At 40.7% G+C, this 24,424-nt stretch overlaps 1 protein-coding gene and 1 non-coding gene across 5 annotated transcripts in view; one reads left to right on the top strand and one right to left on the bottom strand.

Annotated features, from left to right (window-relative positions):
• PSD3 (pleckstrin and Sec7 domain containing 3) overlaps window positions 1-24,424 on the bottom strand; it is a 535,098-nt gene that overhangs the window by 185,962 nt on the left and 324,712 nt on the right. For 3 of the 4 annotated variants that reach the window (XM_053916638.1, XM_053916639.2, XM_053916641.2), the window contains one exon: window positions 14,818-14,907. In XM_053916638.1, the coding sequence (XP_053772613.1) occupies window positions 14,818-14,907 (90 nt within the window). Of the gene's footprint in view, window positions 1-2,514; window positions 3,214-14,817; window positions 14,908-24,424 lie in introns of those variants that run through there. The other variant, XM_053916640.2, reaches the window with a different exon arrangement.
• On the top strand, window positions 2,347-2,477 carry LOC112321575 (small nucleolar RNA SNORA42/SNORA80 family). Its single transcript, XR_002976546.2, has one exon. It is a non-coding gene; the product is annotated as a small nucleolar RNA SNORA42/SNORA80 family (small nucleolar RNA).

Here is a 24,424-nt window from a genome sequence, read left to right as displayed (position 1 = left end):
ACGTAAGCCTGCCTACCCCTTGATTTTGTCTTATAAAACCTGGGGCAGGAAAAGAATCCAGGCAACCCAAGCCTCTGGCCTACACAATGGTGAGGTAATCAGTCTGTGCTGTTTTAAGTCACTGAGTTTGTGGTAGTTTGTTACAACAGCAATAGAAAACTAATAGGCTTTCTTTTGTACTTTCTTCTGTTTGATAGTTCAAATCTCAGTGGATATCAGATTCACTTGAGGAGCTTTTTAAAATGTACATGGGTCCCATCCCAGAGATCTGAAATTGATGAGGGGGAGGAGAGCAGAGCAGGAAGAAGATCTCGAGTTTTTGCTTACAGCTCCGACAGCGACATTTCCCCAACATTTAAAAATATTCGATGATCTGACTTTGGGTGGTGCGCATACAATGTGACATAATAATAGATCGTGTATCATAGAAATGTACACGTAAAGCCTATGCACTCTTAATAATGTCACCCCAAGCAACTTAATGAAAGGTAAAGGCCAGGTCTGGGCTCTCGGGGCACCTGAGCCAGTGATGGAAGCATGTGTGTGTGTGTGTGTGTGTGTGTGTGTGTGGCGCATTCCTAGGAAATTCCAATCCTCGCATCCTCAGAGTAAACCACTGTTGACTTTCCCCGCATCGCAGCGTAGTTCTGCCTATACCAGCACTTCATGTAAGGAACTCATGCGTTGCACAGATTTGTATAAAGCTTCTTTCATTCTTGATGTTGGGTGTACTGGCAGTCTGTTCCTTTTTATTAAGTATCACATTGTATGAATATACCATAGTTTACCCCTTCATCTGCAGGTGGCCATTTGGGTTCTTTCCAGTTTTGATCTATTATGAATAAAGCTGTTAGGAATATTCTTGTAACATATGTTTTCATTTTTCTTGAATTGCTGGATCACAGCTTAAGTACATGTTTAATTTTATAAGAAAGTTCAAGACCTTTCTCTGAAGTGTCTGTGCCACTTCAGCAGTTTCCATCTGAGCGAGAATATGGCAGTCGCCTCCTTTTCCTCTTCTCACCTCGAATGATTTTAATGTGTAGCCCGAGTAGAGAACCACTACACTAGATTAACAACCCCTTCAGGGCAGGGTGCAAGCCTTACTCATCTTTACTTTCCCCAGTAGGTTTAGCACAGTCTTTACCAAAACAAGAAGCATGAATCCTAGCGGATTTCATCCTGCTCCACCTTCTGACTTTGCCACACCCGGCAAATCTGTAGAGTATGCCTTCTACACCTGGGCACAATTAGCATATAATTTTGAATAAAGCATTTCACAGTCTGTATCATCATGGGTCCAATATTTGTTTTCCCTGCCAAATTCTGGGCTCCCTGAGGGCATGGCCTGTACCTGTCTTACTGGGGGCCGCACCCCTGAATCCAGCACAGAGTCTAGCATATAGCAAGGCCTCAGTGAATGAAAGTGTTCTGGCGAAAGAAAAATCCTTTCTCCTAAGTCTTCTGTTCATTGTAATTGAAACAACAAAGTACAAGGCTCCACTCTGGGAGAGTCCTAGGTGTATAGCTTTCAATATTTTGAGGACACAGATTCGTCTGAAAATCTGATTAAAGCTATGGATCCCTCTCTCTCTCTCTCTCTCTCTCCGCTCCCCTCCCCCTTGGAAGGGAGGATATATACATTCTCACACATTCACAATTCTACATATAATATCAAGTTGTTCACGTGAGCTCACAAAGCCTATCCAATGGTCAGAAATCACTGCACTGTGTTTTATATAAAACTACAATCACTTCTCTCACAAGTATTTACGGAACCCTTGATTTGTCTTGGAATTGCACTCGGTGTAAGGGATACTGTGACCAGCAAGACACAGTGTCTGCCCTTAAGAATAGGGGCGGGGAGGAGACACATGCACAAGTGACAAGCAACACCATTTAATCAAAAATTCACAGAGCAGAGTCTCAAAATCCGTAACTTTTTTCTTTCTTTTTTAAGTAATCAGGTATTTAATAAGGGGTATGTCTACAAAAACAGAAGAAAAAAGGTTAATGATCAGAGGAATTATAAACCAGTTTGATTCCGTGAGGCTGTCGTCGAGATTTCTGGATGTGAGGCTCAAAGTGCCTTTTGCTGGAATGAAGCGGGCAGGGACTATCTGGCAGGCCCTGTGTGTCTGCCGTGTGAGTGTCCCTGATGACGCCATCAGGTGCTCGGGTGAATTCTGCATGGCTCACGATCCATCAGCGAGATGGGTTCGTAAGTATGAGCTGTTGTGGTGATTTTTCTGAAGTTCATAGCACATCCTTTGGCTGTAATCTGCAATCGCATGGCTCCAGAAAGTTTAAGTTCTTAGTAATCCCAAATCAAAGGGTGGGAGAAACGCATGGGCTTGGATTCACAGCAGGCCCGCCCCCTGGGTCTCTCATAGTGCCCCATGCCAGAGCACCCCGGCCCGGAACTAACCCCCGGCCCCTGCCCGTGGGCTGCAGGCACTGAAGTGGGCCGCACAGTGGTGGTAGGGGGTGGGGGTGGGGGTGGGGAGAGGGCGCGAGAGAAATGAAGCATTAATTCAGACAGTTATAGCCAAGTATTTAAGGACACTAGAAAAGTTCGAGATCCAGTCCAGTTTACAAGTGAAAACCAGAATTTGCAGACAAGTAACTGAACGACAGTTTAATAGCCACAGCCATGCATTACAGACTCTATGGAAACACAATCTCTCTCCCCATAATTGTCCTCGGTTTCCTCAAAGATAATCAAACTATTGATTGCCTAAGTCTAGTTTCAATAAGTTTCACTTGATTATGCACAAATACAATACAAATAACAAGTGATCGTGTAGGCACTCTTAAATCTGCTTTACTGGAATCTCATAAGGAATCTCCAAATTGAACTTTAAAGAACCTCTCAGGGTGAAGCAGCCGAGCTACACAGTTACCACTAGATTTTGCCTGCAATATCCACAGATTTGGGCTAATTCCTCAAGTTCTCAGGGTTCCCCCCAAATGTCTGGATGGTTCTTTCTTCGCCATCTCCCAGGAAAGCAACCTTTATTCCTTACCTGGAAAGACTGCCGTGAACCGTGTAAATAAGCCAGGTACCAGGCGGTTTTCCAAGGGGCTTTTACTGGTTTCCAAAGTCAATCTTAATTTCTTAAAGCTTTCTGGTAACATGAGAGTCTATGCATGTCTCTCACACACGACATGCCGCTCAAAGTCTTGCTTAATAAACCAGTTTCCAATTGTGTCCTGTTATAGAGAGAACAGACTCTCACTGAATTCACGCAAACAGCCATATTGCCACGAAAATTAAATAATAATCACTAAGTTTCCAAATTCTAGAGGGATCAGGTAGAGAGAAAAATATAAATGCTTCAATGTTGCTTACAAAGGTATAATTTACCAAACTGCTCTAAGAAAAAAAACAAATTTCCTTATATTTGGGAAACAAAAAATGTTTTAAAGTCAGCAATATGTTGAAAAACGTAATAAAAATAATAATTATCCTCCGTTCATTCAGTCCCATATGATCAGTTCTTTATCCAGATCACCTGCCTGTATTACCATAAATCCAGTTATTCCTTAGAGTTCTGTAAATCTGCATCCAGTTTAAGGGTGTGATCTGAAAATTTATTCTCCGAAAACTCTTTTAGAGTAAGTCAGAGTCCTTTCCATGGATCTTTAAGATGAAACCTACTTGCAAACACATCGGAGTGAAACAATGTCTGAAAATGACAGAACTATACACAACATGGTCATGGATCTGCCGATAATGTGGCTGACAAGGAACTTGGCTTTTTAGTCTTGATGTGGCTTCTTCACATCCCTAGTCGTAGGACTGCCATTCAGGTGGTTTCAGGTGGATCTCAATGATGGCTGCTTTGCAGTCTTGTTGTAATTCTGATGTGCTTGTAGGAGGATGTGGGTACCGCGCTGACCTATCCATAACTTATTCCAAAGGTGTCTTTTTTGCCTAAGTCCACAACATAGGATTGGCAACTGGAGATGCGAAGAATAACCCTCTAAGGTTATATGTTGGGTACACAGATTTACCTCTGATTTATGTTTCTGGAAATGAAATAAAAAGAGAAGAGTAACAACTTATCTATGTTGTGTTCTCAAGGAATAATTGCTTCTAGAATTAAGAATCTCCTGGTGAAATTACTTGCGCCAGGAGTAAGCACGGACGTCCTTTGGTGGCCTTCAAACGGCAGTGTGCTGAAATGAACAAAGAGGTTTCTTTGAAAATCTGGTCAGGGGTGTGAAGGTAGAGGGACTCTCCACAGGTGGTCTGGAGAGATGCCGAGGAAGAACCACAGGAACGTCTACGCTGACCAGGAGGCTCAGTGTCAAAAGGAAGGTTCAGGCACCTACAGCAGCCTTGTGATGTCAGGTTTCCTGGTGTTTCTGAGAAAGTAACGCGACAGCACAGCACCCCACTGCTGTCTGTGGAAGGTCTGAGGGAGGGCAGAGGTTAAAACAACGAAAAGAAATGGAAATCTCTAAGATAACAACAAAACAACACTGACAGGGAACAGAGGTCGAGAATGACTTGGGGTATAGAGATGAATTATTCCATATCAGTTTCTAATTGAAGCTAATTTCTCTATATGCCAAAATCTGTATAAAACAGCTTGTTGGCAATCTTTCCAAATCTTTTTCACACTCCTGAATCCGACTAAGTAAACATAATGAAGCATTTCTGATGACTCACTAGGTACACCCATTGCTGTGCTGTGCGACAATGCAGCCGTTCTCCGAAAAGCTACTGACTACACAGACCTGCCTGCCCTTTGTCAGAACAACTCCGCCTGTTAGGTTTGGGGACCCGTGTCTTTTAAGGATCATTCTCTCTACATTCCACGATCAAATCACTTCCGGTCACAGAGCGGACTAACAGGACTCCCCCAGCTTCCTCCTTCTAATTCATGACTAAGTGGGAAAAGAATGGTTTCTTCAAAATAATTGATGTAAAAGTTAGATTTAGACATTTAGTAACAATCTAAATGCTGGTTTTTAATTAAATTGTTTTAGAACAATCAATCGGATATGGCTGTTGCCTTGTTAATGAAGACCTGGCTCAGAGAGGATCGGCGGCAGGTGCCTGCCCCTGTCCCCAGGTTTTAGAAGTTGCTTGTATACTGGTATTCCCCTGTGTCTCTATGGCCATTTGGCTAGGGTACGCCAGGAAAAAAGAGTGGGCCAGAATTCTACGTAAAAATTGCAGTTATTATTACAAATAGGCCATAAAGGAGGGTCAGAATGAAGTTTGCGAGATTCATTGTACAAACTCGGTAATACCCTTTCATTCTCGCTGTTCAGAGCTGTTTTTATTCTTGTGTGTTTTCAGCTTTTCCACTGTTTTAGACAGCTGACCTCTACAAAAGGAAAGCACTAATACAACCACAGAGCCCATTGTTTTATTTTATGGATTTTTTTACTGCATAAGCTGTAGATGAATGCCCGTAAATTAAAATTTGTTTCTGTGTATCTTTAATCAATAGGTGAACACTGTTTAGGAAGGGACATTCTCTATGAGAGCTCATTTGCCATTGGACTGCAGGCCGGTTAAAAGCAGGCTCCTGAGGACGCCCGCCCGCCGTTCTCACTGGTGTAACCTACCTAAAAGGAGGATGGCTTAAACTCACGATGTGACCCATTCATTAGATTCACTTCAATGCTGTGTGTTCATGCTTGAGGGAGAGCAGCAGCAACCTTGACGGGCTAGATTGTGACATTTAAACAATGGTGCAGACACACAAACATTCTACCTGCTAAGGATGCATCTGAGTATGAAATCCCGTAGCACTTCTCCATGGCCAAATCAAAAGTAGAACCCATCTAGGAATTATTAATACTCCATCACATTACCTTTAATGATTATTACCTCCCCATGCCAAATGCTTTTCTTTTGGTTGAAAATCTGTTTGTACTTGTTAAGTAGCATCTGTTCTGTCAAAATGTTCTAACAGACTTCATTTTGATAGTTTTTTTTTAAAAGCATGAACATGATTTGTGGATCTTCAGCTACTTCAAAGTATTATCTTCATTATCATCGCCGTGTTTCATTCAGGGTCAGAACCAAACTGAAGGGAGCATCATTATTCTGTCCACGACGAGCGCGTCACTGGAAGCAGCAGCGTGCTCCCAGATCTCCACGGGGAAAGCAGAAGCAGAAACACACCAGGAACCTTTCATCACCACTCAGCTTGATCCACTTCACCAAAAAAAGCAACCTTCCATATTCCAGGCCAGACCCTTTAAAGCTTTTCTCTTAAAAAGCTTGCTAACACAGCTTTTCTCTTTAAAGGCTCTCCTGCTTATATTAGGATAAGCATCCAAGCCCTTTCCTCCCTAGATACTGTTGCTACCAGGTTTCCATGACCTTCTCGGAGAGCTCACCTACTCTAGGCAACGGCTGATGCTCTTTTTTTTTTAGCTACACTTAAATACCACCCATAAGTTCCTATTTTCAACTACATATTCCGAATATAACTCAGATCAAGTATTTTTGAGAATTCACTGAAGCCTTTCATTTCAGGGCATATTATTGCCCTGGCCGGTAGCTCAGTTGGTTAGAGTGTCATTCCGATATGCCCAGGTTGCAGGTTCGAGCCCCAGTCAAGGCACATACTGAAATCAACCAATGAATGCTTAAATAAGTGGAACAACAAACTGATGTTTCTCTCTCTCCCCCCCACCCTCTCAAATCAATAAAATAATAATAATAATAATAATAATAAAGTTCAGACTTTTTTCCAGGCTGGGTCTGCTTCTCCCTCACACAATTCTTTAGGAGTAACCCTCTGAGAATACTGCTACAACCAAGGTAATTTTATTGAACTTTAAGCTGAACTTTCACTATTAAGTATGCATTCTTTGTTTAAACCAATATGTAAAATATAAAAGGTAAAACTTGAGAGATATGACTTGAGTTTACGAAGAAATAAATGACGCTCAGAGTGCTCCCAGTACTTAGGTTGAAAAGATCCTTAAAGATCATGTATAGAGTTTTTGCAACTTATTCTTTGCCTTGGAATATTTTGCTCAAAAAACGTAGGTTTGAGCACAACAGAGAAACCAGCAAGCAGCACTGTCCAGGTGGGGAATGCCGACAAGGGACGGGTGCCGGTCCCGTGGACCACAGAAGCTGGAACTGAAAACCCGAGAGTTACAGGCATGGCCCAGGTAGCTTATTTTACAATGAAACTAAGGCACCAAGAGGTGGGATTGTCACCCTGGGCCTCTATGACCTGTCATGAGCAGCACCAAGGCAGCCCCAGGGCCCCGACACAGAAACGAGCGGCACTGAGAAAACAAAGACGCTAACATCAGGTGCATGTGAATGCGTTCTAGATGACACAGTGCTGGCCACTGAGCACACATCCTCGTACTAATCGTCATGGTCACTCTTGGAGGAAGGTCTTATTAATCATGTCACACCCGAGAACACTGAAAAAAGTTAAGTTGACTGGCCAAGGTCAAATATTGGGCTGGCTCTCCAACTCTGACACTACACACTTCACACCACCACGAAGTCTTCCATTACATTTGGCCTCACAGATCAGACATTAACTTCTAAAAAACAATTGGGTTTTTCTACTTTTTATGGCTCTTCCACTCCACATAGTTTAGCATACAGGTGATAGAGAGGAGGGGACAGAGGGGCAATCTGGGAAAACAATTTTGCAATGGAACTTTAATAACAAGCACGAAATAATTCCATAGGGAATATATTTCCCTCAGTGAGGTCGCCACCCACATCCAAGTAACCATTACTTTTCCTGTGGACAGTTGCAACCATTCCCTTACTGTCTTTCCATCTCCACTCCCACTTCCTTCCAGACAATTCTCCACAACATCTGGAGTAACAGGAATAATTTTTTTAAAAAATAGATTCATGTGACTTTCCAAATTTCATCTCTTGAAAATAATCCCCATTGCCTTTTTCTCAATACCATCGTCTTTACTGCTGCTACACATTCAGCACTCTGAAAGAAAGGCCAAGGGCAGGAAAATTGCATTATGCTAACTTTCACATTATACTTAAGTCCCTGGCTGAATGGAAAGAAACTGTCCCATTTGCCTTGTTTTAGTGGACCTGTTTTTTCATTGACAGTTTTATTGAGATAATTGTAGATCTACCTGCAGTTTGTCAGACCAGAGTTCTGGCACCTTTTACCCAGTTTCCTCCAGCAATAACATTTGCAAACCTACAGTACAATGTCACAACCGAAATACCGCTATCACTAAAACCCACTCTTACTCGGCTTTCTTCTTATACTTGTCCTCACTAAATTACTGGAAGCAAAAATGAAAGAAGAGAGAGCAAAAATAGAGGAGAATGTTGCTTCAGGTCATCCTTTTGGTAGAAAGAAAAGCAGGGGAGATACTGTCGTTGTTAACTTCCCATTCTTCTCCCTTGCTGAAGGGGTCAATCACATAGGTAAACAACTTGTCAGAGAGCTGGGCTGGCACTGCTCTCTCTTTTTTAGGAAAATCCTTATGGCTCCTGCTGTCACCGTGGAAACAAGTCTGTTTTGGAGATGGAGCTTATAAAAAACTGCTTATCTCTAAATCTTTAATGGCTGATTGATATTTTTTTTTGCTTACCCTTATGTTCATCTGTAATACATTTAAAATGACTAATCGTTATGAACCTGCATAGTAAAATGTTGTATTTTCTACTTATGTTCTTCCTTGTCCAACAAGACACATTAATCTTTATTTAAAATATGTTTTCCTTTGTTGACCTTTTTGAGTCTGTTTAAATGCTACCATCCTGGCGAAGGTCTCTATTGTTTCCACAAATTATTTTTCCCTAAAAATGCCAAATGCAAAAACTGCATCTCAAACAAAACATACAATACTTCCAGCCAAGTGTGTCTATTAAGGAACATATGCAAGTAATCTATATATTCTTAGAGGCTTCTTTTAAAAGAGCATCACCTAAATTCTGGGTTTTTTTGGAAAAGCAAAGGCAAACACACACATCTGAATAAGGACTTTTACTGAGATTCTACCCAATAGAATAGGTAACAATTTAATCATTGTTATTTATCATTCCATTAATAGAATGAAGCAGGCACATTCCACTAAGCCAGGCATACTGATTTATGTTTTTTCACTTTATTTGCCACTCTCCCCGTCCCTCCCCACCCCCCCATGGGTGCGCTCTTTCTTTCTTCCCCCACCCAACATTAACTACAAACCTGAGAGTGAAAAAAAAAAAGATTTTCCCTTGACTGCAAGCTAATTTCAAAGTTAATAAACTCCCAAGTAAAGGAGATAGAAGCAAACAATTTCTACCAAAAAATTAAATTTATGAAGAGTATCATAAAGTCAAACATCTAATCATAGGCCTGAAAGGGTGGCATGTTATTGACTTGCGCAAGCAAGATGTTTTTGCTTTGCTCTTTAATGATTTCTAGCGAGACCGCACTTTAACTGGGATCACGCTCAAAGCTATTTGTGTACTCACACAGATTTAGGAGGAGGTATGTTTTCAAACACTCTGCACCTTGCATTCGGGTTTGTTTTTCAGTTACGTTAGGATCATTTTTGAAAGACTTGGTTGTTTTGTTGTTTCTGTCCTCTCTATCATTAAGGTGACATAAATATTCTTAAATTAGCGATTATTTTAGCCATTTCTTTTCTAGTTCCCCTTGGCACCTACTGAATTAAACTGCTGCTCAAGAAAAAAAAAATTAAAGACCTAACTATGAGTAGGATGAAAATATTACGGAGGACATTAATTGAGCATGAAATGGTAGGTGGCAGTAAGAAAACGGGGATCATGAATAGCTAGGGTTCCTGTTTCATGGTCAAAATCTTCAGTGAGGATGTCTCCTCAAAATGTAACTGTTGTGCGGCCAGTACCTGGCCTTCCACCCTTTATGTCGCTATGCCACTTCTCACTGGCTCCTTTTCTCTTATTTCATACCGTTTCTTCCCTTCTTTCATGGAAGTATATTTTGAAATGGCTATTGCACCCCTACATACCTAAATAACTGGTGGCCATTACCTGAAGTCCCTGAGTCTCTCGCTGTATGTAATAAGAGATGGAGGATTATCAACCACCAGAGTTAGACATGGAAAGCAGACTGGACTGAAGATAAAAATGTAGCTTTTCTTTCAAAACCAAGGACAGAGGTGCATAGGAAACTGAGAAGAAATAAAACCTATGGAACAGGAAGGCGAAGCAGCAAGGTGCCACATTTTGAGCACGAACCTTTAGGACAATTTTTAAAGCTCATTCTGCAAAGATCTTCCGAAACATCCATACGATGACATGCCAACACTCTCACGAGTCCTTGGTATCGGCCCCTGACAGGACTGGGAAGAAGAGACCAGCAGACCACCGCGGTCAAGACTCTGTGAAAACGGCGGAGGCCAGGCTGAAACACCAACAACCCGGCGTGCGGAGCTTTCTGACCTCGGGCTCTCCTTCTGGAGAAAACACAGGAGAGCAGGTAGACATCTGGCAACGCTTCTCTTACTCAGGCATTTTTAGTCACTTCAAGCAATTCACATCTCCAATAAGATCCCAGGATCATCTTGGGGTCTCTAAAGAGTACAAGAACCAAAGTTCCTCTTCAAAGGTTCTTCAAGAGTCCAAGTCTACTTTAAAACCGAACTCTCCATGGTACCTCCACTTTTGCAACATCAAAGACCCACATCAAATATGTGATATAAAAACATAGGAAGAGAGAGAGACTCAGGAGAAAGAGACTGCTGTTAACAAGGTGAAAGGCAAGGGAAATAGAGGGATGGCCAAGGTCCATTCTCAGGTGCCTATGCAGTATTGAGACAGACCTTACAAAACAAACATCTCTCCTGGGGATTTTGATGGCCATTCTTTGGAACCAACCAGTTTTTGGGAAAAAAGGAAGCATAAATGATGAGAATTTAAAATCTTAGTAGAATAAGAGGAAATGCTCGGTGGTTCCTTTTGACGAGCAAGAGAATGTGTGTGCACAGGCTAAATACAGATGGGGGACAGACGTCTTGTCTACTGACATGAATCGCACTTGACCCCAGGAATTGTAAAACGTCTTAGGTTCACATACTTCCAAGAAGGGATGCCCCTTTCCAGTCCACTTTGTGCAAGGTAAAGAATAAAATAGTATTAAGTAAAAAGTTGTAATTATTAAAACAACTAGGTGGGGTAAGAACTAATAAAATATCCCATTTCACAGATGGGGAAATCAAGACACAAAGTTTAAATGCATCTGCTCACATCCCTCAGTTAATAAGAGAAGGGGGTGGAATTAGAACCCAGTGAATACAGCTCCCAAATACACAAGCACACCCAGCCATCTTTCGGAAAGTTCGGCCTCCCACCCAGAACTGGCCCACATGTTGCATTCCCATCCCTCTACATTCATGTCCTTAAGAATTTTACTATATGTGAGAGAGTCTTAGGAGTGTCTTATTAAATCTGTCCTAATCAAAAGCTGAACATCCTCTTTCCCCTTCTTCTCCAGTGCTGCTTGAAGGTAAACTACATCCACGTATTGGGATGGGCAGGCCCTACAGAGCCACGGGGCAGGCCAGGTGCTTTGGCATATTTTATTGAATGAGTGACTGTCTTGATGTGGCAAGGTCATGGAGGGTACTTATGAGAAAGAGAGAACGCTAGTGTTTATGGTGGGAGATGAAATGGAGTAATAACCTAAATGAAAGTCAAAATAAGTCTCATGCTGAAGTTGTACCCACACTTCAAAGGTCTGTATCAAACATCACATCCCCCCGCGAGACTTTGGATGTAAAGAACCTGAATAATATCCCCTCGGTGGTTGTCCTTGACACCCAACTTACCCCATTTTTCACTAAGATGTCAATAACTTATACTTTAAACGACTTGTGGGGAAAAATTCTTACTCGCACAAAGCACTCTAGTGTCTCTTTAGGTCATTCAAGTGAAAGGGGAAACTGATGGAACTGCAAATTGAAAAAGGGCTCAGCACATCCATCCCTTAGGTGTAGTCTACGCAAAGTGAAAGCAAAATATCAACCCTGGTCTCCCGAATTGAAGGTTCAAACAAGTTGCTCATTTAAGTTTTTTCTATAACCAATTCTTTTGAGAACAAGCAGAATTCGGTTTATACTTTCATTTTAATGTGGAGTCATTGTTTGTTTTAAGGGAGAAAGAGCCCTCTGTCTTTCTCAGTAGTTTGTGATCCCTGAGGACAGGGACCTGTTTGGTTCCAGTGTCTTCTCCAAGTCCAAAACACGCGATGAACCTAGTGGACCTCCAATAAATATCACGGGGCACACACACACAATGAACAACAGACACGAGTTGAAATGCTACTTCCAATCCAAGGAAATCTAAAAGTAATAAGGTCAATATGTAACAATAAAAGCCTCAGTTCAATCTATGTACCAGTAAGCATCTTACCTCATAAATTAAACTAATGCACATGTAGGTAAGTTTTTAAGTTGGAGAGGGGGCACTGTGAGATTGTAAGATGGTACCACTTTTGTGGTTTTCTGTATGCATGTCTGTGTCTGTGTGGCATATGCATCATGTCCCCCAAATCCAAATTAATATTCCACCCAGGAATTAATCTCAGCGAGGGGAGAAGGGAGAGGGAGAGAGAGAGAGAAACGTGAGGGAGAGGAGAAATATAGAGAAACAAGGGGGGAGAGGAGGGAAGGGGAGAATGAGGGATGGGAAGGGAAGGGAAAAGGAATAGCCACAGAAGAGTGAAACAAAACAAAAATGGTTTTGAGAAAACCTTTTCTTGCTGAAATCTGCAGTAAAATCCAGATTCCTACTGAAATGAAAACCTCATGTTGGGACGGTGATTGGCTGAGCCCTGCTGTGAAAGAAAATCGATATTTTATTTGATAATTTCCATGCTAAACACCACTGGCACTTTTCAGTGCCATTTCACTGTCAGCTTCCCGCAGGAAATAAAGAGTATAATACATATTTTCTCCCCCGAGGTTTGTGAACATGATCTCAGTTGTACAACTGCAGCAAATCAGCCATCAGGGTCTCGGCAGAGTAACTCAAACAACACGTGTTTACTCCAGGTGAGCGGCAGCCCCTGGCCTGGGCGGTAACTACCTTTGGTTCCAGACAGCTCCATCCAACATGCGCTAACGCTGCCCAATGATTTACTCACAGTCACACAGGCTACCATAAGTTTACCACTGAAATCTAAACGCTTCACCATGAAAAATGTGCCTGTCAATTTTCATTTCTGATAACTGGATAAAAGCCCCACAAATCCTCTCATAAAAGACTCCATTATTGCCCACGCAGACACAGCTAGACTGAAGACAGACTCGTTAACCTGTATCGACAGGATAGCTCCAAGGAATGTACAGAACGTATTTAACACGTCACCATCCAAGACCTTTTACTGCCCATTCCCATTTGGAATTGCAGCCTCACAAGGGACAGCATTCGCTCTGTAAAGAAACAACTTAGAAATTGGTGGTTGCCAGTGGCAGGGGGTGGGGGAGTGGGCGAAACAGGCAAAGGGAGTCAAAATTACAAATGTCCAGCCAGAGGGATGTGCGGTACAGCACGGTGAGCACAGCTAATAACACTGTGGTGCACATTTAAAGGTTGCTGAGAGAGTGCATCTTAAAGTCCTCAGCACAGGAAAAAGAATCCTGTCACTCTGCCTGGCGACAGATGTTTAAGTGGACTTACTGTGACTGCTGCACAATATATAGTAAGTCATTCTGTCGTACACCGAGACCAGTACAATGTGGCATGTCCATTATACCTCACTAAAAATCATATTAAAATTATAGAATTACACAATTATAAAAATTGTATAATAAAGTTATATAATTATACCTTATATAGTAGGCTGAAGCTATTTTTCTTCCTTTTTTTCATAATGCAATTTTTCAACAAGCTGCAATTAAAGTCAGAAAGACTAACAATCTCATTGTACCCTATTTTAATAACTTTTTTCATTTCCCACAGTATATATGTCTTTCCAAATTTTGCAGAACTCTATTCTACATATTTTATATAGTTTAACCGTCACATAAAACTTATAGGACTTATCTTTTAACTGGTACATTTCCACATTATGCATGATTCAAATATGTCATCTTTTTTAGCAATTCATTCAAAGGAACTGTTTTCAAAAGAAATCTACACATGTACAAAGGTTTTAAAAAGAAGGCTAGAAACAAACAGAACTCTGTAAAAATCACATTCTCAACATACACATCTTACCCTAAACTTCTAAGATAGTCACATCCATTGTCAGTCGCTATTTTGTACTTGATCCCACACACCTCATTTATGCCACTGTAGAATGTTACGAGTTTCAAACTATTTCCTTGAAAACAACCCGATGGTAAGAAAAATCATGCTGTTACCAATAAAAAAGCCGAGTGCAAACAATTTAGGAATTCTACAATGACTCAGATTTAATTCATTCTATTTTCCAGGGACAACCTGAGTGGCTGTGATTAGTGCCTGAATATAGTCCGAACTGCTTCCAGTATCAGTCTGCAAATGCTTTCTTGTTTCCATAGTGAATATACCACCTTTGTGACGGCTCTCAAATTCTGACAGTCTGCCTACAAATGAACAAAAACTGCCTACCAACCACTTGTATCAGCAATTACTCCAAATGTCCTCATTATCTCCGTATTATTCATCATAATGTAGGCTTTTAGGAGCAGCTACCTGAAGGGGCCTGTGCGGTCTGATGCATCGAGGACAAGGCCCAATCAAAACACCAATGACAGAACCAAAAGCAGCAAACCAAATACCCACGTGATCCTGAGCCTGCCTATCCTAGCTAGGAATATATGCAGAAGAAAACATAAACATAAGTATATTTTAGAAACCAGTATTTCAATGCTTACTTTCAGGAGATCCTTGGGGAAATCACCACCCTCATTAACACCTTGGAGGTTTGCAATGAACTCCTGGCAGGTCATCTTCTTCCCAATATTCTGGAATAGAGACAAATAATACATCCTAATGACACATAGGGAATTAAGATTAATTCTTAAAAAATTGGTTTGTTTTTTCAGAAACATGAATATACACACATACCCCAATATATGTGTGTATATATAACACATACATATCTACAATACAAATTTATGTGCATAAGAAAAACAGATGGGTTTTATACTTTAAAAATTGTCATTAAAATGAATAGCAAAATTCTGCCAAACCTTTAGTTTAACCCTAAGGAAAAAAATCCGCGCTACATTTACATAAATAATATATAATTCAGTTTTTAATGAAAAACATGGATAAAAATGACATTTCTGGGTGGAACTCTGATAGCTATTTATTTGCCTTTTTAATTGTATTTCCTATGTATTGTCCAGAAGTGTGAAGGTTCAGAGATTTTTAGCCTGTCAAAAGCTCATGAATGCTGGCAGACTCCTGGGTCAAAGGCAGGGGAATTTGCTCCAACAGGAGTAGAATTTTCTTGCTCCAGGGCAACTGGAGGAGAGCCGGCAGACAGCTGCACCTGTGCTGGGGGGAGATACAGGAAAGGATCCCCGAGCTCTGGGAACCTGAATCTTTGTAATGGGCAGAAAGCAAGTCTACCCCTTGGCTTAAAGGGAGACACCAGCCCTTATCTTCCAAAGCTAAACACAAACTTATCCACTGGCTCTGGAGTCACTACATCCTCCACAGCTACTCACTACAGATCAAGATCAAGACGCGATCTTGAAAAAAAACAGACCAGAACAAAGGCAACCAAAGCTTCTGTGCACAAAATGAAAAGAGAAGCAAGAGCCTCATGGATAACTGCCTGTAAACACATATTTAAGGATCAGTTTAGCAACAACAACAACAAAGCCCACATTAATAAACAAAACATAATTAGAAAGTATAAACTATAAAAAGAGAAAAGATACAAATAAGCTGACTGAGGAAACTAATAAAAAAGCCAGGTACAACAGAGAATCACCCCCTATACCAGCTCCAGTCAGCCAGCAAAGCTGCCAGGTGTGGAAGGTTCGGAGGCCCTAATCCGGAGGCCCAGAGAAACTGTCGGGAGCACAGGAGCGGGATGGGGAGTACGAACCAGCAGCACAGGCGTGGGCTCTCTGCAAAGGGTGGTCCAAGGGAACCTGAGGGCACCGACATCGGAGCAACCCAGCACACAACACGTGTACAGATAAAATGCATGTGAGGCAAGCCTATTTTATTCATAAAGGACTCAGAGTAGGGGACAGGAATAGTCCTCAAGCTGGGCAGCACATTCCTGAAGATAAAAGACTTTAAAAGGGATACAAAGCCATGGATGGTCTAATGGGAGTATGTAAACAGAACCTTGACTTCAAAAACACACACATCTGCCTGAGAACAGACACACTTATGTGTCTTTTTTTGTAAAAATTATATATTCTTTTTTATTTGTATATTTTCAGTATTTTATTTCATTTTTTTTATTGTTCAGGTACAGTTGTCTCCATTTTCCCACTACTACTTTCCCCCGCCCCACCCATCCCCACCTCCCACCCTGAATCCTTCCACCCTTTGGCTTTCTTTGTCCATGGGTCCTTTATATACGTTCCTTGACTACCCTTCCCCTTCTTTTCCCCGTTATCCCTCTTCCCCCTCCCCTCTGGTTACTGTCAGGTTTTTCTTTATTTCAATGTCTCTGGTTATATTTTGCTTGTTTGTTTGTTTTGCTGATTAAGTTCCATCTATAGGTGAGATCATATGGTATTTGTCTTTCACCACCTGGCTTATTTCACTTAGCATAATGCTCTCCAGTTCCATCCATGCTGTCGTGAAGGTTAGGAGTTTTTTTTCTTTTTGCTGCATAGTATTCCATTGTGTAAATGTACCACAGTTTTTTGATCCACTCATTTACTGATGGGCACTTAGGCTGTCTCCAGCACTTGGCTATTGTAAATTGTACAACTATGAACACTGGGGTCCACAGGTTCTTTTGGATTGGTGTTTCAGGATTCTTAGGGTCTAATCCCAGCAGTGGAATTGCTGGGTCAAAAGGCAGTTCCACTTTTAGTTTTTTGAGGAAATTCCATACTGTTTTCCACAGAGGCTACACCAGTCTGCATTCCCACCAACAGTGTACTAGGGTTCCCTTTTCTCCACATCCTCTCCAACACTTGCTGTGTGTTGATTTGTGAATGGTGGCCATTCTCAGGTATGAACTGGTACCTCATTGTGGTTTTAATTTGCATTGCTCTCATGGCTAGTGATGCTGAGACTCCTTTCATGTGTCTATGGGATTCTGTGTGTCTTAAAAGCAATCGTTTTCCACTTCCCCTTTCACAACAGCCCTTCTAATTTATAAATGGGATGGAACAGCTCGTCCATCCCATTCAATCTAATTAATTACAGTGAAGGTGCAAAATAACAGTAGTTTAAAAACCTTATCTCTTCCATCAGCAGAAAGGACCCAGTCAGACTTCACATGAAAAATGGATGAATGTTTTAACAATGAGAACTGGCTTTGCCAATTAACTTATTTGGCAGGTATTTCCCATTATTTGAATAGCTAAATATGCAGTTTTAAATTCTCATGAAAATTCATTTAAAGCATAGAAAGAAACTTTAATGAAAAAGACTGTTTCACAACATTATATTAAAAGACATTCTCAATTTTCCCAATCTTTATCAAGTGTATCAGATCAAATTAGGTGCTTCAGGGTGGCTATTCTAGGTCATTTGCATTTCAACATGAATTTCAGTATTGGTGTGTCAATTTCCGGTGTGTGTGTGTGTGGTGGGGGGGCAGCTGGGATTGTGACAATGAATGTGATGAATCAGAAGGTCACGTGGAGAGCATGCCACTCTGTGTTCCAGTCCATGACCGTGGGATACCTTCCCACTTGTTTCTTTCAATAATGTTTTGTAGTTTTCAATGTTAATGACTTTGCCTAATTTTCTTAAACTCATTCTTAAGTAGCTTGGTATTTCTGATGCTCTTGTAAATGATTTTAATTTCATTTTCATACCGTCCATTGTTTGTTAGTACAAAAATACAACTGATCTTGTATGTTCAATTCTATAGCCTTGCTGAATTTGCTTTTTAGATGCTAGTAGGTTTTTTCCTTTTGTAAATTCCTTAGGGTTTTCTATGTACAAAATCAGGTCTTCTGCAAACAGAGATCATTTTGCTTATTCCTTTCTGATCTTGGTATGTTTTCTTTCTTCTTCTTTGCTAATTGCCCTGGCTGAAATCTTCAATAATGATGCAAAGGTAGCAAGAGCAGACGTTTTTGTCCCGTCCCTAATCTAGGGGACAGTTTTCTGTTCATCACGACCAATTACTGCACGTTAGCCCTGAGCTTTTCATAAATGCTCATCTTCAGATTAAGGAAATTCCTTTTTAGTCCTAGCTTATTTTTGCTTTTTAAATTGTAAAATGGCACTGAACTTTGGAAAATGCTCTACCTATGTCTACTGAGACAACCACATGGCTTTTCTCTCTTATTCCACTAATATAGTATATTAGATTGATTTTCACCTGTTGAACCAATCGTGCATTCCTTAAATGAATCCCAAATGGTTATAATGTATTGTATAATCTTTTATACATGTTGCTGTATTAGGTATGTACTTAAAACCTTTGGTGTCGCTATTCATAAGGGATGTTAGTTTTGCGACAGCTTCATCTAGTTTTGTAGTCAAGGTAATATTGTCCTCAGAATGTTTTTTGAAGTATTTCCTCTACCTTTTTTTCCTGAATGTTCTGAGAAGGATTTATATTAAAACTTCTTTAAATGTTTGAGGCCTTCTGGTCTTGGGACTTTCTTTGTGGGAAGTTTTTTAAAATTACTAATTCAATCACTTTATTTGTTATAGGTCTATTCAGAATTTACACAGGGGTTGGCAAAAGTAGGTTTACAGCTGTAATACAAATAAACAATGTGATAATTAATAAACAATACAAGAATAAATTGTTTCATGAACTCACAACTGTAAGCCTACGTTTGCCCACCCTATATTTCTTCTTGAGAAAGCTTTCTTCTTAGTTTCAGTAGTTTCTTTCTAGAAATTTGTTCATTGCACATAGGTGATCTAATCTGCTAACATACAATTGTTGATGCTATTCAGTTACAGTCCTTTTTGTTTTTGTAAGGTAATAGTAAAGTACTCTCTTTCATCACTAATGTTAGTAATTCTGATCTTTTTTCCCTAAGCAGGCTAGCTAGACATGGGTCAACGTTGTTGGTCTTTTCAAAGAATAAACTTTTGGGTTCATTAAAATGTTTATTGTTTTTCAATTTTTTAGTCTCTGCTCTACATTATTTCTTTCCTTCTGTTTTCTTTGGGTTTGGTTTGCTGCAATTTTGTTTCTCATACTGAAAGGTTAGCTTGTTGCCAACCTTTCCGTGTGAGAAAAGAAGAATGTTAAGATATTCTTTTATAATATAGCCATTATCAGCAACAAATCTGCCGCTTAGCACAGCCTCAGCTGCATCTTAAGCATTTTATGTTGTGTTTTTGTTTTCACTTATCTCAAAGTATTTCTTAATTTTCTTTGTGAATTTCATCTTTGACCCCTGGGTGATTTAGAAATGTGTTTATTTCCACAAACTTCATTCTGCTAATGATTTCTAATCTCATTTCATTTTGATCAGTGAACATATTTAATGTATTTTCCCACCTTTGCAATTTAGTAAGACTTGTTCTATGCCCTGTCCTGGAGAATACTCCATTTGCGCTCGAGAAGAGTACAAACTCTGCTGTTATTGGCTGGTGTGTGTGCTCTGGATGTCGCTGTCAGATCCAGGTGATCGATAGTGTTATTCAAACCTTCTATTACTTTGTCGATACGCCGCTAGTTATTCTAAACATAACTGGAAGTGGGCTATTGACGTCTCAAACTATTATTGTTGAATTGTCTTATTTTTCCCTTCAACTCACAAAAGCTCTGATCTGCGGGCTCCAGTGGATGCTAGGCTTCTGGTCTGCAGAGTGACAGTGACTGTGACTGGGTGGTTGTTAGTTTCATCATCGTTGTGGAGCTGGAGGGGGATGGTGGGTAACAGGGCAAGTGACAACACCGCAAAGCTTACGTTCTTAGGGAAATTCAGCTCTTTGGTTCTTTTTTTCCTTCAATAAATACCCTTTAGAGTGTTGTAAGCCTCAGGTTAATTCCCAGTCTGACCAATGCAAGGAATAAAGATAACCAAGATGCATGACTTTCTATGGGTCAAAGATGCCCAACAACTTCTTGAATAGTTTATTAACTGAGGATGTTCACACCTGCCATTTAGTATCCTTCTCTGACTCACTGGTAATTTCTCTAGGTAAGGTTTAGGAGCAAAAGAGCAAAGGGTCAGATTAGTCCATTTTGTGTCTTACTGACATACATGTTGAAATGCTCCCTGAATTTTTATATCACTTTTATCAGAGCAAAACTAAAATGAAGTAGTCTTTGTCATTAACAAACACTCCTTATGACAGCTGGGTTGTTTTCTGCTGGTATACTAAACTGCATCAGTTATTATGAAATGCTATTATTCCAACAAATATTATTCACTGAACAAAGCTAACGCTAATCATTGACTTTGCATTTCAGTGACTTGTAAGTAACACAGAGAAGCTCAGCCACTGACTGTCAGGGTTCTGTTCATTCTTTGCCCAAACAGATCCATGACTTGAGGGGAGAAGGCCTGCGCTGAAATAAATGCTGGACGGCTGCCGCCAAGGCAGTGCCTTTGTAGCACCTTCCTCTATTCTGAGCTCCTTCCCGTTGACAGAGTCCAGCGTGCAGATTCAAAAAGGCCGTCCTGTGCATCGAGAGGCACAGAGATGGTCCCTTAAAGTCACTGCAGCATTTCTAACCAATTCTCAGATGCTCAATGAAAATGGATCTCTGGATCGTTACCTTTAAAATCAAACCTAAAAAGGTAATACATAAAATGGAAAATCCACAAGAAGAATTTTATTTGAAATCACAAAATACTAGTCAGGCCCAAGTCTTGAATAGTTAGCCAAGTAAGGTATCATCTTTAATGAGTAAAAATATTAATTAAAATGTTAAAAAAAAAAACAAAACAAAAAACAACTGAGACTGGGAGTTCACATCCCCAAATTTAAAACTATTCTCCAAAATAATTATATTGCCATTATCAAACATATTTTCAATACAAAAGAAAGAGCTGTTTTCTCCATGTGTTTTCTTTTAAAGATACATTAAATGTCTTTTAGAGAGAAACTCTTTGATGAATCTATCATTTCTGAAAAACTTAACTCAAGATGTTTTTAACATGTTCCCATTTTGAATGTCAAGTAAAAGGATCATCCTCAACCATACCCTACCATGTTTGTGGAAGGAATGGAAGGCTTTGCGGACTAAGGGCCGGAGTCTGGAAAGGACCAATTCTATACATCTCTGTGATGACCAGATAGGAAATATTTTAGGTTTCACAGGCCACAAGGTCCCTGTTACAACTACTCAACACTGTCGTTTTCGCATGAACGTGTAAACAAAGAGGTGTGGCTGTGTTCCAACAGAACTTGACTTGCTAGATTTTGCCTGTGGGTCACACTTAACAGAGCCCTGTCTAAAGGAACACTGGAAGGAAGGGGCATTGTTCTGGAGGACATCACGGGCAAGCACGCACACAGAAGAGGCATCCTGATGCACTCTGTGCCCAACTGCAGGTTTCTCCTTTGTTAAAGTCAGGGCATCTTTCCCCACCCCAGCAGATAAGCACTCCCAACGTTAGTGGTGACAATGAGAGCAAAGTGAGGGTCACCTAGAAATCCTACAAGCTACCATCCAAAATCAGCCAGTGAGCCCAAGTCTCTGCTTTGAGCAGGCCTTCCCTGACAACTGGGGGAATGGAACCCTCTACAAAGCTGCCGTCAAGACCCACCCTAACCTCAGTCCAAAGGGGGAGACTGCTAATAGGCCAGCTGCCCAGTATCCACCAGGAAAGCAGACCACAGCATATATTCTGATCTAGAGGTTAAAGAATTAGACAAAATGATCCTAGAATTTCTCATTTTTAATAGTATCAAGGCCAGAAGCTTTATGGAAAAGATGCTTTGGGAGAAACTGAAAGCTCTCATGATCCATCAGTAAAATCTGGCTCCTTCAGTCGTGGGATATTAAAAACACAGCAGGCCTTCTCTCCCACATGACAATTCCACCTCCTCCAACATGTTACAGTAAATGGTGAAAAGGCGCACTACTGATCTGGTAATTAAGTTCCGAAGCTCTGCTGAAGCTCATATTTTTCTTTTGGAGGCTTCCCTTACAAGCTGAGTAGTGTGATGCTGCCCTCAGGTGTCCACTTTTTTACATGCAGGACCAGCAGGTAAAGCAGGATGCTTGTAAATTTCCAAAACGGAAGCTGTAGCTGTTATATTCATAGTACTCTTTCAGAGACCCCAATCAGAGCTGATGTAAGTTAAAAATACAACCTTTGGGGATATCTGAAATATTACTGGGATTTTTCCTGCCACTTGAATAACACATTGCCATTGAAAAAAGAACCGGAACTGGTATCAAGAAAAATGTGGCAACTGAAAGTAATACTGCGATACAGTGGTTCTCCAAGTATGGTTCAGGGGTCCTGTTTGGGTGTCCATGAGGTCAAGCTTATTCTTATAATGATACTAACGGCATCTTTCTCTCTCTCATATACAAGTTAAAGTGAAGTTTCCTAGAAGCTACATAACTTGGGCTATATTGTAAGACGAAATGCAGAAGCAGAAAATCATTAAATAAAAGAGATTTGCAAAAAATTTTAAGTGGCATTCTCTTCACTAAATTTCTTGTTCTTATAATTATTGTTCACAAAAAATGTTATTCACTTAATGGACTTATTAAATGCTACTTTAAAATATTTATTAGTTATTAATTTAATAAATATTTAAAAATTACCTATGTTAGTTTGATAAGTATGATAAATATTTTTAAAATATTAAACAAAGCTTTTTGGGGTCCTCAAAATATTTTAAGAGTGGAAAGGAACGCTGATATCATGAAGTTTGAGAAGCATGCTGGCAGCAGATCCTATCACTGCTTCATAGGAAGTATTTCCTGTAACATTTGGGAAGATAAAGGAAAAGACACCGACCTCATTATCAAATTACGGACTGACTAAACTCGTATTTTTTATTGAATTTATTGGGGTGATATTGGTTAGTAAAATTATACAGGCTTTAGGTGTACAATTCTACAACACCTCATCTGTATACTGTATTGTGTGATTACCACCTCCATTCAAATCACCACTTATCCTGGTGTATCTTCTATCTTCCCCCAGCCCCCTTTCCCTCTGGCAATTACCATATTGTCTGGGTCTGTGAGCCTTTTTTTTCTTTGCTTAATCCCTTCACCCTTCTCACTGTTGGGCCTGAGTCGCCCAAAAAACCAGACAGACACATCGAGAGCTAAGGAGCAGGGTTTATTAGTGGGGAATAAGAAGGAAAGTGGAGCCAACCAAGGGAGGTTAAGACTCGGGGGAAAGTGTGGCCAACCTAGGGAGGTTAGGACCTGCTCGGTTGTTCTCAGGACAGGGTTTTTAAGCGCAAAAACCTGCGAAAGGCAACTGGTTGGGGTGTCAGAGTCTGACTGGCTAGAGCTGGTTGCTGGGTGCCGTTCCTGCTGACCAGTGTTCTTGATACATCTTGTCAGGCTCAAGTTAAAGCTGAATTCTGTTATGCTGGATAGGCCAACCCCAGACCCCAATCTTAGCCGGGCATCTGTCTGTTCTGGGTAGGGTCAGCAGGCAGTTTCCCAGGCAGGCATTTTCCTAGGTTACAGTTTCACACGGCACAGTTTTCCCGCCTGGTGATTTTCCATTCCTCCTAGGTCTGTCTAGGTCTGTCACTCACCCAGGCCCCAAATACCTCCCCTCGGAAAGCTGTTAGTCTGCTCTCTGTATTCGTAAGTCTGTCTCCACTTTGTCCACTTTCAGGTGAAATCATATGGTACTTGTCTTTCTCTGACTGGCTTTCTTCACTCAGCATAATACTCTCCAGGTCCATCCCCGCTGTCACAAAAGGTTAAGATGTCCTTCTTTTTTATGGCTCAGTAGCATTCCATTGAGTAAATGCACCACAGCTTTTTTATCCACTTACCTACTGATGGGCACTGGGTCTGCTTTCATATCTTGGCTATTACAAACAATGCTGCAGTGAGCATAGAGGCACAAATGTTCTTTCAAATTAGTGTTTCAGGTTTCTTTGGATAAATTCCCATAAGTGGAATTGCTGGGTCATAAGGCAGGTCCATTTTTAATTTTTTAAGTAACTCCATTCTGCTTTCCACAGTGGCTGCACCGATCTGCATTCTCACCAACAGTGCAAAAGGGTTCTCTTTTCTCCACATCCTCGCCAGCACTTGCTTGTTGATTTACTGATGACAGCTGTTCAGACATGAGTGAGATGGTATCTCATTGCGGTTTTAATTTCCATTTCTCTGATGATTAGTGACAATGAACACCTTTTCATACATCTATTTGGCCATCTGTGTGTCCTCTTTGGAGAACTGTCTATTCAGAT

The sequence above is a fragment of the Desmodus rotundus genome, chromosome 13, assembly GCF_022682495.2.
Source record: "Desmodus rotundus isolate HL8 chromosome 13, HLdesRot8A.1, whole genome shotgun sequence".
Taxonomy (NCBI): Eukaryota; Metazoa; Chordata; class Mammalia; order Chiroptera; family Phyllostomidae; genus Desmodus; species Desmodus rotundus.
The sequence above is the reverse complement of the archived record's forward strand: the minus strand, read 5'-3'. Positions and strand labels throughout refer to the sequence as shown.